Source organism: Dama dama, chromosome 4 (assembly GCF_033118175.1).
Source record: "Dama dama isolate Ldn47 chromosome 4, ASM3311817v1, whole genome shotgun sequence".
Lineage (NCBI taxonomy): Eukaryota > Metazoa > Chordata > Mammalia > Artiodactyla > Cervidae > Dama > Dama dama.
Window position 1 is genome coordinate 11,731,667 of NC_083684.1, and position 15,099 is coordinate 11,746,765.

Genomic DNA, 15,099 nt, shown 5'->3' on the forward strand with positions numbered 1-15,099 from the left:
CGCGGGGGCGGGCAGTGGGGTGAGAGCACGGGGATAAACCTGCCAGTCGCCATCTTTCGCCAGATGTAGAGGGCACCCCGGGATTGGTTTAAATGAGCTGGTATTTAATGGGCGAGTCTGTGGAGTTGTCAGCTGCCTGCTTCCCTTCTAAATCTGGATCTGACATGGTTATTTCATGTGGTGTCTTTATTCTCCCCTTAACTGCAGTGTGATTCATGCTTACCTTGGAGATCCAAATCTTAATTTCATTTAATAGATGGATCGGGAGGCAGGGCTTTGGCCTCTTGAATTCAATCCATTTTAGTTTCTAGACCAGGTCTTCCTAAAGTGCGTGTTATCAGGCCCGCTCCTGTCTGGTGCTGGGCGCTGGTTTTCCGATGACCTCGTGCCCATATTAAAGGGTGTTTATGCAAAATGTTAATCCCCCCAAGCTTGTCTGTTTATTACCCATATGCCACACCCCAGAGCCAGTGCGAACACTGGGCGTACAGACCTGGGAGAGCGCCCACTCACTGCTCAAGGACCCAGAGCCCTAAAACCGTGTCGTAAAACGGAAGGGTTGGTATCTAATTACCTCCATAAACCTTGGTGGAATCTCTTCGTTGGGGTCAAGACCCCCTGTTAGGGGAAAAATAAAGTCCGATGTTTGCAGAAAATGTTATACCAGACTGCCCCAAGGCAAAATATTTATTAGCCTCCCTGTGTTGTCCCTGTATTTTGGTTACTTATCTGGAATCGGAACAAGTGAGTCGAGTTTCTGCATACCTCAAATCCACCCTATGAAAATGAGAACTTCCTTGCCATGAAAAATTTTCCAGATACCAATTAAAATAGAATGAAAAGAGTGGAGTGCTGGCTGAAGGGCGGTAGACGGCTGCAGCTGTGTGGAGTGCCAAGTTGCCACACACACAACACACATACGCACACACACACACAGCCTCGGATGCAAATTCAGTCCTATTCTTTGAACATGCTAGCTTTTGTCTCCATAGAATCCAGCCTAATTATGTTACTTGGGTTATTTAAAAATCCTCAGTTTAAAAAAAAAATAAAAATAAAGGAGAAGTATTTAGAGAGAAATACAAGATAAAGGTCTTCTCCAACAGCAGATGTTAATGTCCAGAGAGCAAGTGTTAACATGTTAGTGCCCCAGTAGGAGGAGAAATCTATTAAGACTTTATTGTTTGGCTTTGTCAATTTTTCAGCTTGAAAACAGGGTGGGCAGCCTTTGAAGACTTGTTTTGCTGCCTCTTGAGCTGAGAGGTGAACGTGGTCATTTTTCAGGAAGCCGGGCTCAGCTCAGAGGAATCAGAAAGCTTGCCCACCCTCCCCGCTCCCTGGAGGACTGTCAAACAAGCTAATCAGGCCTTGGAAATGAGTGCACTGCCCAGGGGATCAGCAGGGCAGGAACCTGGGCTTTGCTGATGGCGAGCAGACGGAGGGCCTAGCGTTAATAGCTGTGCTTCTCCATCTCGAAACCTTCCTTCAACCTGGTTCCATCTAACTTCTCATCATGGTGGATTTTGTTTTGTTTTGGCCTCATTTCTAGGTTGGGGATTAGGAAGGCACACCTTCCTCCTCGTAGGGGTTGAATCTAACCCAGTGTTCCCAAGTCTGCATTAATCTTAAAAAGCCAAAGCATGAAGTCACTCTCAACATGAGAAAGTGCTACCTGCAAATATTCATGGAAAACATAAAGCATCTGAACCCAGTGGTGAAACTTGCCTTCTGCACAAAGCTCGAACAAAGCTTTTTGTGATAAGGAAAACTTGGCTCTTAATTTAGAATTATGAACCCATGACGAGGCTTCAGTTTTTTGATACTGTATTTAATCCCCACTATATGTCATAGGCAACAGTCAAGGAGCTCACTGTCCGTCTCTTGGGAGCTCACAGTCTAGGCCTGGAAGCAGGTGGAGAGTGGTCTGTGTGGTCAGAACAGAGGCACAAAGTGCCAGGGGGCTTGACTTGCGTTGTTGGTCATGTTGCAGGGGTGGCAGGTGCTTGAACAGTAGAAATACGATAGACCAGGTCCTGGAAAACGGACACTTCATCTCCATCTGCTCTGCATGCCATCTTTCAGTCTGTCCCTCGCTGCCACCCAAGAAATCACTGTGGTATAAAGCAATGGAAGAGTTAGTCAGGGAGAGCTTCCTGGAAGAAGTGATACGTGAGCTGGATTGGGCTAAACAGAGACCCCAAGAAGGGCGATGAGAGCACAGCAGAGTGAGCGAAGCTTGCTGTATTCACCCTGTACCTGTTAGACGTTGTTGAAATCCTTGACGTTCTTCTCTTCCCAGAGTGTGTAGAACTTCTGGGATGTGGCCCTTACCTTTGATCATTGTATCCTCAACTCAGCAGTCCTCTGTGTGTGTGTGTGTGTGTGTGTGTGTGTGTGTGTGTGATAGCTCTTCTGTAACACCTTATCACTGTGTTGAAATAAAATTCAGAAATAATATAACTTCCCTGCATGTGTATGTTGTAACTCAGTGGACTTACCTACCTGCAATGTTGGGGCAAAATGACTGTGAAGCTAAAATAACATGTGTTCCAGCATGTCAGTGTGTAGGCAGGACTCCAGGGATGGAAAGTCACTGGAGTGCATGATCCTCCATCAGGATCTTCACAGCCGCTGACTCTTGGCAGGTGTGCGGCCTTACGGCTTCCAGTGCCACCAGCCTCAGGTCAAGCCTCACCCCCAGAATCCCAAAGCACACTCCTTCCTCACCCGCAAAGCTGTGGCGCTCCACTCTTGGAAGTTCAGTAGCTGTTAGGACGGTGCATCTGTGCAGAGCACAGCTCGATTCTAGTCCCAGATAATTACGCACAGGCTTTCATCCGCATGTGTGTCCAGAGGGGCTGTCTTCCTTGAGCAAGACTCCCCTTGCCTGGCGGGACATCCACTGTCCCCAGCGCCCCACTGACAATCGTTATGACAACCAGAAAAAGGCCCCCATAAATTTCCAAATTTCCCGCCAAGTCCCACTGCTCCAGATGATTAAGCTCAGAAATCTGGGCTCTTCCCATGGTCTGGGGACCTGGAAACAGCCAGGGTCTCACTGCCGTGTCCACACTGACGTCTCCAGCCATCAGCTTTATTGATGACTTCGTCTTGGTGAAGTCATTTAATACGAGAAACGGGATGTCACTGACTGAGTCCTGGAGAAGGGGTACTTAATTTCCATTAACACATGAATTTCTTGGTCCTCGCCCCACATGAACTGCTCACTCATATTAAGGAACTACCAGATGGTTCTATCGTTTCCGCCTCACCTTTTGCTTTCCTTTTCCTCAGCATTTGTTCCCAGTGCCCTCATATACTCCCTTATTATTTGGGGAAAATGCCCGGAGTTAATTTAGCAAACTCTGAGGGTTCCTTAAAGAATATGAGACCGAATTCCTTCTGTTGTGATTGTTTTTTTTTTTTTTTTTCCTTCTTCTTCTTCTTTCTTTTGGTTGTTAGGGAAGTCATTACTTTGTTGTCATTATAAAAAGAAGAAAGGAAGGAAAGAAACAAACAGCTGGTGTTTAACGACTCCGTCAGACCCAATTATAAAACATCAACTACTTACTTTGATTTGTGTGTATCCATGCCATGGGTATACTTAAAAACATTAGACTCTGCCAGCACTCATTTTGGCTTTGTTTACATTTATCTTTTAAACGTATGAGACTATTGATGGCACCTCACCAAGGTTATAACCCCTTTATAATCATTAATTTTTAATCTGGATGAGAGTCTTGGAGGCAGCAAGGCTCATCTATATTTACTTGGATGCTCCAATGAAAACATACAGGACACAAACACTGGCTAAAATAACCCAGGAAAACCCTGTCAAGGGTTAGGAATGCAATATCTTTCTGCTTCCAAAAGCAGCAGCCCTTCATTTAAAATGTTTTTCCATTTAATTTAATTATCCTTGAGCTTCCTGTTGAAGGTTTTGAAAAAATAGATGTTAGAGGCAGGGATAGTGGATGGGGGTTTAGTGAAGACGACTCCATTTATGAGTCTGGCCCCTTATTAAGTGTGTCTTTGGACCTGGTTGGTTTATATTGTGAAATCACCATTGTTTCTTTTTAAGGAGACTTTGTTTCGATGGTCACCCAATTGAGATTTCAGTCATCTCTGCATGGTTTTCTCAGATTTCTAATAAAAACACAAAGCTGTATAAGAAGTCAGGGGCTGACCGATTTCATATCACATTTTCTGTTTTGTTTTTTTTTAGATTTACAGATATTAACGATTCCTCGGGAAAACTAGACTTTAGCCGCCTTTCTCCATCGAAAAACGACTACTGGGCCATGCTGGCCTACAACCGGTCCAAACTGTGCAACATCCTGTTCTCCAACGAGCTCCACCGCCGCCTGTCCCCCCGTGGGGTCACGTCGAATGCAGTGCACCCCGGGAACATGATGTACTCCGCCCTCCACCGTGGCTGGTGGGTGTACACGCTGCTCTTCACCTTGGCGAGACCCTTCACCAAGTCCATGGTGAGTCAACAGCCACAGTTACCACACACTCCTCCCGTGTGCTTTTCCAGAAAGGGCACTAGAGAAACCCAGGCACACTCGCTTCCTTGGCCTCTCACCTCTCATGAGAACGAGTCTGGTCTTGAGCATCACGTCATCAGACCTTTTAGAGGGGTGAGAAGGGGCGCTTGAGCACACTTCAGTTGACTTGAGTTCGCATCTGTTTCTCTAGAGATGTCTCAAAGGCCCAGAGAGCTGTGCGTTTTCGCTGTTGTGCTCACACGGCTGATGAAGGTGGTTTGTTTACATTTGATGGGATCTTTTTTTTCTTCTTCAGTAAGCGCAGTCCTTCCCAACTGTGTTTTGTGTTAGTAGGTGAATAGCGTGGGTTTGTGACTTTTGCATTCTCAGCAAATGTGGTTCCTTTGTTTCCATTGAGAGTCTATATTTTTGCTCTAAATTCTTCTTTCAATGGGTTTAAACCTCTGCTGGAGCATCCTTTGTCAGCTGGAGGCACATTTTATTCTTTGCTTTGCCAGAGGTAAGTCCTTTTGGATGCTTCAGACTACCACGCTTCGACTTGGACTTCACAAAGGTAAGTGTGAAGTTTTCCTATTTTTGATGGCCCTCTCACAACTGTCTCTGAACACTTCTTTCATGGAAGCATTGAGTAGGAAGTCATTTGAGTGAAGAATGCATATTGTACACAATATTTTTGGTATGGTACTTTTCTAAAATACAGGCCTCTAAAATTTCCCACCTACTTAAACTTCATGTTTGGGGATGACAAACACAACAAGGAAAATCTCTTGATGTGCATAGGAAGAAAGTAAGTGTGTTTTTAAAATTTCGATCACACAGGTGTTTCTTATGCAAAGTAAATAGATATAATCCAAGAGTTGAATACTTAACCAAAGAAGTGAGAGGACCTCTGGAGAGCAGTTCTCCAAGTTCAAGGGGAGTGTGTGCCACAGGCTTCTGTTGGTTCCCGATTGACTGATTTTCTGTGATTGCATGAGAGTAGGTTTTCTGCAAGGGCGTCTTTGATCATGATTTTGGCTCATTGTCTTAAGAATATTGGTCTGGACTGGTGTCAGGGCCACTGGCAGGCCTGTGGATGAGTTGTTCAAGTTTAGGAAGTTGGAGAGGAGAGAGGAGCGTTCTTTCTCAATTTCCACTGGCCCTGCACCTTCATGACTAGTGGACCAATCATCAAATATAATTTGTAATCTCTGGGTCTTGGATTTCCTCACTTGTATTTGAACATTGGTGGAAGCGAAGGAACTCCTTTCTGTGACATCAGGGTCTTGTTTCTTTCTTATTCCGGGGTTTCTCTAATCAGAGGAATGTGATGGTAAGGAGCTCGCTGTGGGTCTGTGATGACTCAGACCGTCATGGAGGGTGGTGTAACCATCTGTTACACTGTTGGATGTGGACTCCACTCACTGAGGGCGCCTTGATGGACAATGACAATGACTCTTATTCTGTGATGAGATCCCAGGGCTTAAAAACCCTGGATGGGGCAGGTGGGAGGAAGAGGAAGACTGGCTCTGGGAAAGTAAAAGATGGGGTGAATGATTTTCTGTTTCTTGGGGAGGGGATCTAATACTTCACATGAACACAGTGTGTAAACATGTGTTTAGCTGAGTCGGGCTATATTGTCAGCTTCTTGGATATATCAGGAGGGTTTCTGAAAGTGCCAGCAAATGAAATCAGGCAGGCAGCCATGTCGCCATCACAGAGTATTGGGTGGTATTAATAACTAATACTGTTTGATGGTAACTCTGGTTGGGACACAAACCAGTGGAAAAGCAGAGTGTGGATTTGGAAACCTAGGCAAAAGTGTTACAGGAGAAGGTCCCCACTCACCATACTGGGAGCTGGTCCAGTGATGCCTGATGCCCAGCACACGTGGCTCTTTCCTCCCCCTCCCCATCCAGTGTACAGAGACCTTGGCCTCCTCCCAACCCTGGCCCCTGATCCTCCAGTCAGGAAAATGCCCACTGGGAGCAGCCTGGGGCACCAAATCAAACAAGATCTGGTCTCTGTGGCTTTGGGTGAAAGGGGCATTTGGGAAAATGAGCAGATAAGCCTTGAGAAGGCTTGGAGAAAATTGGTGACATAACCAAGAAAAACCCACTGAATTTTATCTAAGTTGTTTTGGCAGTGATGGACTATTCCATGAAAAGGCAAGGAAGGTAAACCCTTAGCTGGTGTTAGGAAGAGGATTTGACAGGGCTTCCTGGTGGTGGTGAGTGTGAGAAGGCTGCTGCCTGGGATAGTAGAGCAAGCAGCTCTCTTGCTCATGATCCTGATGGTCAAGCCCAGCTCTCACCCTTGGTGTTGGGAGGACTCGGGCCAGACGTGTGACCTTCCTGAGCTTGTTACCTCTCAACCATAATGGCAACACAGGTTGGTGTGAGGATTAACAGTAATAGATAGAGCACCTGTCGTATCTTTATGTATCTAGGTATTTGGTGGTGTTTCTTAGACATCAGAGTCCCACGTGACTGAGATTCATAAAGAGGTGGAATGGGCTCCCTGGACTTGTGAAGCTCACAGCCAGTCACTTCTCTTCCATGAACATGTAGGACTCTGTATGTGGGGGAGGGCTCTGCCCTAGGGAGACCAGGGATCTACTATTTCGCTGGTAGGACAGACTGGACTCACTGGAAGAGTCAGCCTGGGGTCTTATCCTTCTGTACGGGGCTTATCACTGCTTCTATCATGCTAAGACATTGCTTTGTGGATGAAGGGCACACTTCTGTCATTTTAATGCAGACCTGCTTTTGGACCTAAGCCATGTCGTTGCATCCACATCCCCACCCCGTGTAAAAGTTGGATCCGAAGCGCTCGTGGAGAGCCTGAGCACAGAGGCAGGGTCCCAGTCACCCAGGGGCTGGTGTTCTCTTTGTGCTCTGCCCTCGCCCCTTTTCCTTTGAACCTGAGGGTTGCTGGAGTGTGCGTTCCACTGTACAAGGTCAAGGACACAGACACAGCCCAGCCCTGTGCTGGGAAGGCCTGCCTTTCTTTTCCACCATCGCCGGCTCCCTTAGTATTAAACAGCAGTATTCTAACATCAGCGTCCCTTCTTTATTTGCTGTGACTTGCTGTGACTACAGTGATTTTAGTTACAGTAATTAGGTCACCCTTCATGGAGTCAGGCTATTTTAAGTGCCTCTTTAAGGAATATTGTTGCAGATTAGTAATTTTACAATTGGATGTTCTTGTGCAACTTTATTAAATGTAATCTGTCTTTTAAATGTTGCCCTTTTACAGTTATACATTTCTAATTGTTGCTGTAAATGCATTATCACTTTGAAATTAATTAATATTTCCATTTTGGCCGCCTGCAGTATAATAATCACTAATGAGAAACTCTTAGGGATTAGTTCTTGACACAGCGACCCCTACCGGTGGAGCCTGTCTCTGACACTTCTTCCTCTCGAGGTCCAGTGGTCACGACCGGTATATGGGGGTTTGTGGGGAGACAAGCATTTTTCTCTCCTCCCTCTAACTTATGTTAAAATTAAAATAATAGATAAAAATGAGACTAGGATTTTCTATAATATTGTTTTAAAAAAGATAACAGGGTTCTTTAGCTGCTTGATCAACATCATGAAGGAAACTAGAGTTGACAGAAGCTTTCTAGTTTACAAAGTCACATCCATCCATCTGTGTTACGTGCTTATTTTCCTGCCTATCTTGCTTTTTATTTAAATCCCTCTAAAATTACATTTTTCATATGGGCTCTAAAATTGCATGTTGCATATGAATGCATTTATATATATTGTATGTATGTGTGTATAATGTGTTTATACGTACATATTACTTTCTGGGGCTTAATTCACAAAACCAGGCATGTTGTTTTATCTAGTGATATAAGAAGTTCTCAAAATTAGTTTTGGCTATTTTTCAGTTGTTGCCACATACCCAAGTAGGATGCAGCTTGACCGGTAAGGCCAGACACTGTGAAGCCTAAATGTATCAGCGTGTACGCCTTTCACTCATTGCTTACAGCACTTTTACGTTAGAAACACTGAGAAAGCACATGGAACTTACCCAGCTTGTTCAAGAAGTTGGAATATCAGCCGGCAGACCCTTGGCCAGCTACTTGTCCGAGTTCATTTTCTTTGTCAAATGTACCATCAGCCCTGCCACATGGATCCAGCCCTGCGGTTATTTCCTTTTTCAAACATTTGAAAGCACCTTCATGAAGCGCACCCTCTCCCCCTTCTCTCCCCGACAGGAACTTGCAGTCCTGGTAAACCACGTCTCAGCTCAGATTCCTAGGCCCACGCCAGCCCTTTGCCATCAGTATGGAAGTTTGAAGCTGAGCCCCCGTCACGTGCCCCTCAGAGTGTTTTGTGCAACCACATATTTGCCTTGGCAGGTAATGGTAGAAAGAGTATCATGTGTTAGGGTAGCAAGAGCTTAGCAGATGTTTTAGGGGGACCGCATTTTCAAATCGTTTTACATTAAAAAAAAAAAAGCGACTTGAGTTTGTGGAACTTCTGAAACGATTGGGTTACGTTTCCTGGGGCCGCACTCAGTCATCGTGCTGAGTTTTAACAGATGTGCGGCCACCCCGCTAATGGATGGGCTCGCGACGCTGTTCCTGTTGCAGAGTTATAAATTATAACTGGGAAAAGCGCTCGGTGTCATTCTTCTAACCTTCTGGAAAGCCAAGCCTGGTAATTCTGCCCTTGAATAACCCGCGGCAGGGTGATTTATAGCTGCACAATTTAAAACATAATGAAGGAGATAATAGATGTTGATTTGTTCTTTAAATTAGTATTTTAGAAAAATACTACCCCTCCCCCACCCCTCCCCTTTAAATACCTCTTGTTGACCAGGCTCTGGATCGGATCAAGGACAAAAGTCCCTGTCTGATCTCTGCGGGTATGTTAGAGTAGAAAAGCAAGGGGCCTTTTTGTGCTGAGAGGAGGAAACATGGTTTTCAAAGTGGAAATTTCAGCATATTCTTCACTAATCTAAATATTTTGAGACTCCCGAGTGAGGGTTGAATTCTCTGGCTGCCTTGTTCTTGCCAGGCTAGGTATGTTAGAAAACCAGACTCCTAGGACCCCTCTGTGGTTGGGCCACACTTGGCTTCTCCGTAACCACCCCTTCTCCCACCATGGTGGGTTCTTCCCCTCGCTGAAGCCAAGTCCCCACAGTCTCAGACATTCTTCTTCTTTTTCAGGGTTATCATTAGCATTGGTTTTATTCATCTTCTCTCAATTCTGTTTGGAGCTTTAAGGTTTACAGTGTTTGCCCAATTCAAAGTCTCAGGGATATGATCAAATGAAAAAGAGCATGGGATGTAGAATCATTAGGCATATGTTCAGAATTCACATTTCCCCCCTTTTTTTAGTTGTATAATTTTGAAATGATTCACCCTCTCAGGCTCATTTTTTGCCAAACATTTTTCAGATGTTTTGGGCTGTGAGTCAACATCCAATTAAAAGTTGTTGGAATAACAGAGGTTGCTTTTTTCTTTTTTTAGAATTCCCTAGGCAGCCAGGGTGTTCTTTGGCTAATATTTAGGCAGTTTCTCTGTGATTGTCCTGATTTTTCCCTCCTGAGTGTATGATGGCTGCAGCAGCCCCAACCTTTGCAGCTTTACCCTGTGAAGTCAGGGTGGGAGGAGTGAGATCCCTTTTTGCATGCTTTCTTCCTTTATCAAGGAGGAGGACATTCTGTCTCAGAGCTGTCTTCCCTCACAGACTTCTCAGCTCCCGTTGGCCAGGACTGAGCTACCTGTCCAGACCCTGTGTGTACGGGAGGCTGGGAGACTGAGTGCGTTTTGGCATTTTGTGTTTCTAGGGTGAAAGGCAAGATCTGATAGCAAGGAAAAAGGGGAGGATGATGGCTTCTGAGCAGACTCTCTTGTGTACATAAAGTTTCCTCATCTGTCTAATGAGAGTGATATCTATAGAGTCATTGTGGAAGTAAGTGAGAATTAAATGGTAGGAACCCGGCCTTATCTGGTTCCCTCACATTTACCCAGCTTTACCCCAAGGCACTTCCAGCCTGTCTTCCTTCCTTCTCCAGGGTGCTGAAGCATACTGCTCTGTAGTCTGGAATGAGCCTTCCCCTCCATGCCTAGTTACTTTGCAGTCATCCTTCAAAACTCAATCCAAGCATCAGAGCTCATGGAAGCCTTAGATCCACATTTGGTCAGGATCCCCCATGATGTGCTCTTCTAAGAGCCCCCGCTCATCACGTGTTAGTGTTTGGTGTGTGATAACACGCCCATCCACATGTGCCGGCTGAGTGAATGAAGGAGCCGGGAATCTCACCTTCATCATGTTGAACACAGATGCAGTTTAGAGAAATAGTCCCCACAGTCTCGTGTTTAACGTCTGTCTGAAGAGTGCCATTGAAAAAAAAGAAAAAAAAAAAAAGAGTGCCATTGTTGCCTCCCTACTGTGGTGTCCTTGGTCTGTAAGGCGCATACTCAGTAAATATTTGTAAATAAACAGAAAATGATAAGGTGCTTAATGAATGACAGCCATGAATTCCTTCCTTATCATGAGTCTCTGAGGCGGGCAGGGGATTGCAGTTCCGAATGTGTAGCTAAACTACTGAGACTTGGCACGCCCCCTCTTCCTCCACCCAGAGTCACACAGCCCATCCGCAGGACTAGAACCCAGCGACTCACCTCTGAACTCCTGGCGACACATGAGGAGTCCACCCAGAGGTGTGGGTGTGGAGGGGAAATGCATAAGGAGAACAGCAAGGTGTGGGAAAGAAAGGAGAGGCTTTGGAGGCGGGCCCCTCTAGGCTCCTACCCCAGCACTACCACTTGCTAACTCTTGGGCACATTTCATCCCCTGGTTAACATCCCTGCACGAAACCAGGGTGGCCTGCTTGCCTCCCGCGTTGTGTTGAGAATTGAGCAAGGGCATGGACACGCCAGCTATTGAGTAAAGATTCACTGGTGTTACTGTTACTGACCTGTGTCGAGAGTAAAAGATGCTGCAGATATACTCTTCAGAGCATGATCCATTAGATGTGCAGTAAATGTTATCATCATCATCGCCATTATTTTTCAGACAGGGAAAGGTTGCTTTTACTTCCCATTGCTCAAAGATCCCCATGCTCCTAATGATGGCCCCGTGTCCATCACAGAAGTTCTAATTTTTCCTTTGAATGTTAGGCATACGAACACCACGTACAATACAACCCTGAGTTGCATAATGTCAGCCTTCCTGGCGGCCCATTGAAGCTAGCAGTACCCCTTGCTTTGAGGAAAGAGTTGCCCTTTCTTCTTGGAAACAAAGAGGAGGAAGACATGCCTGGCTTTATGAGGCCACGGCACTTCATCACTGTATTTTCTCTGCCTTGCGATGCAGTGTTTTAAGTCTGGTCAGGCCTTTGTTCCCGAATGAGCACCCGAGAGGGGGAAAAAAATGACTATCTGGCCTTAATACGTGTGACAAATTATTTAATGAACATTTAACCAGGATTTGAAATTCCCCCAGCTTTATCTTCCTCGTTTCCTTTACTTGTGTGTCCCCGCCGGCACTTGGGTAATGCATTGCCTCTTTTTAATTCCCTTCCTAGCTCTTTTATTACTTTTAAGTTAGTGGTGCCTTCTTTGATCCTCCCCCTCCAGTTTCCTTTTCTCCAATTTCATACTTCTTTCCAGTGATTTTTGGCTGCTGCGCAGCTTCGCTATCGGAGGCCAGCACGATTAAGCAGACGCCAGGAGTTTGTGTTGCCCTGCGATGCTGTTTCTGAAACGTTTATTCTGTGAACATTGATTTTCATATAAACCACCGGACATGTTGGTTTTTCCTGGTGAGGTGGAAGGTACTGTTTTCCCAGCAGCAATAGGGAGAACTTTGAACCTGGGGTTCCGAACCGTTCAGAAGCTGAAATCCGTAAACTGTGCCCTTCTCACTCGGCAGAGATAAACGTGTACTGAGCGGCGGAGGGACACATGTTCTCATGTGTCCCAAGGACCTACTGAATGGCAGGCGCCACGCGCGCGTTGAGTTTTTTGTGTCTCGTCCCACTGAATGTCATTTTAGAGCTTGCTGTTCTCAGACATCTGCGTTCTCAGAACGAGTCATTCACCCTCTGTAGGCCTCGGTTTCCTTCTCTGTAAAATGAGTCACTGAACTGAGATATGATGTCCCAGGACTTTTGGATTTTTACCCTGTAATTTGAATGGAAATTTTTTTCAAAAAGGAGACCCATGTGGATTCATACACTTTATTCTGAAAACTCCAGATGAAGGACAAATGTACCACCATAGACTATCACCTTAATTTTATGAAAAAATGGACATTTAAATGCCAAAAACTGTAGGCAGGACAGGATTGTGGAACAGAAAGAAGTACTTTCAGTTAAATACATTTGACTTCAGGGTTAACCCTTTCACTGCTGCTGTAGCCATTGTTCACCTTGCTGAAAATACTGGGCTTACCCTGGGGCATGACTGGCCTGAGAAGATTCCAGAGGTGCTCTTTCAGCTCCAGAACCCTTCTGGGCATCTTTCAGATCCCAGGTTCTTTCAGTAACTCTGCCTACATCACAGCTAACTGAGTCAGGACCCATGGGGACACCATCTGTGAAACGCAGACGCGCCAGAGTGGGAGTTACTTCCTCCGAAGCACCTGTTTTGTCCCGTGTGCTTTTACAAGCGTGTCACGCCCTCGACGTCTCTCCCAGTTCCTCTGGGTCTGGAACCCAGCCCTCAGCTTACGGTCAGCTTTCAAGCTGCAGTCCCAGCGCCACCCTGGCCGCTGCTGTGTCACAGCTCACCGGGGAATGGTGCGCGTCAAGCCCGGGTGCTGTGCCGTGGTTCGGTTCCTAATGGCCTCGAAGGCTGAAGACTGCTTCCCCCTGCCTCTTAGCTGGAGGCCTCTTGGAGGCACAGCCCTGTGTGACCAAACCCCAGAAGGGACAGCTCATAACTTTGGCCCATTCTGTTTGGTGGAAGCAGGTCGGTGGGTCTGATCCACACTCAAGAGGAGAGGATCTCACAGTGGTGTAAATACGGGAAGCAGAAAGCCTCAGGGCCATCTCGTACTTTATAAATTAGGGTTTATTTAGTCTTTCTGTGTGAGCATGCGCATGTGTGTGTGTGTGTGTGTGTGCGTGCGCGTGCGCGCACGCGTGTGCTTTTGGTAAGCAGTCTGGTGGCAGATTTAGGTCTTGCTCGTTCTTGGCCCAAAGCCATAGCATTTGTTATTGATGCATTTGTCTTTGCCTTGCTATTCTCTTGTTTTATTCTTTCTGCATTCTTGTCTTTCCTGTCTCTGGGCTGAGGGGTACCAGATGCACCTATCAAAAAAAAAAAAATGTGTGTGTGTGTTTATTATTTTGCACTTTTGTGTCATAATGAGAAAGATAAGATTTAGTCTTTTAGTAAGAAAGCTTATGAAAAGAATAAAGAAACATATGGATTGTATTCTTAAAGTCAAGTTATTTGTTTTCATGCTGGTTGAGCAGAGGGGACCATGTTCATCAGTGGCCCGAATCTTTCTTAAAAAAAATACACCTATTTCTGAGTTTTAAGTTTCAAAAATTGTCCAGAGATCCTAGACTTTTTTTTTTTTGAAGCCATAAAGGTAGATGAGGCTCACTGATCATTCAAAGCCCACATAGAATATCATTCTTATTCTTTACCATGCATAAGTCTTCAGATTTTGTTGTTGTTGTTGTAGTTTTGGGGTCTATTTTAAGTAGGAATCTTAGAAAGAAAGAAAAACAACTTTCATGTTGCTGTTTGGGAGAAATAAGACGTTGTGCACCCTGAAATTTGGTTCTCATGTTCCAAAACCACTCCTGCTAAGAGGTATACGATAGAAATATCTTATTTAGTAATATTTTAGTTTCCCCCGTGAAAGATCATGCCCTTTTCCCCAGCTGGGCTTCACCATCTGCCGCCTTGTATAGAATCTGCATCACTTGAAACATGTTGCCTTTGAGTTTCATAGGATGGGGGTCTCTTTAATCATTTACATTTTTGAAAAAAAGAAAGTGAAATATTCTATCCAAAGCCAAAGTGATCGGTAGGAGTGTGTGGTGTTTGTTCAGCTGGATATCTTGTTTATTTGAAGTACTGAGAGAAATCTCTCCTGACTGCTCAGAAAAGGGAAGAATAAACAGAGCTAGTGTCCAAGTAACCTGAGCCACAGAGGCTCTCGTTTCACAGAAAAGTTATAAAAAGTCTATTTGCCCGATCCAAAAAAAATACTGTATATCAACTACTGAGAACTCTGTACTGTTTTCTTAGTATTCTCAGTCTTTAAAAGAAAAAGAAAAAAGAAACTGTAAACTCTGGACTTGAGAATGTGGGGGTAGTTTAGTACTCCTGGGCGGGTGAGTGCCATCAGCCTGTCTGTCCCTCCCAGAGCGTAGCTCCTCCCGCTGGTGTGCCTGTGTGCCGTCTGTCTGTCTGTGGACTCTGTAATCATCAAAGGCCGCGTAATGTGCTTAGAACGGCCGGAATCCCAGCATTCACCCTGGGCACGTTCCCTATAAAGAAGGTGTTACGAAGATGTTTTAAAGGAAAAGAAAAATGCAACTTATTTCAAAAGAAGTAGAATCTGGAGTATACCCAGTCATGAAAGAAATACAGATTTCTTCTCTTTTTATTCCCTCTGTTATA

The 15,099-nt window shown here is 45.2% G+C and overlaps 1 protein-coding gene across 5 annotated transcripts in view; it reads left to right on the plus strand.

Moving 5' to 3' along the window:
• WWOX (WW domain containing oxidoreductase) overlaps positions 1 to 15,099 on the plus strand; it is an 886,744-nt gene that overhangs the window by 254,329 nt on the left and 617,316 nt on the right. For all 5 annotated transcript variants that reach the window (XM_061138077.1, XM_061138078.1, XM_061138080.1 and 2 more), the window contains exon 8: positions 4,226 to 4,490. In XM_061138077.1, coding sequence (XP_060994060.1) covers positions 4,226 to 4,490 — 265 coding nt within the window. The remainder of the gene's footprint in view (positions 1 to 4,225; positions 4,491 to 15,099) is intronic.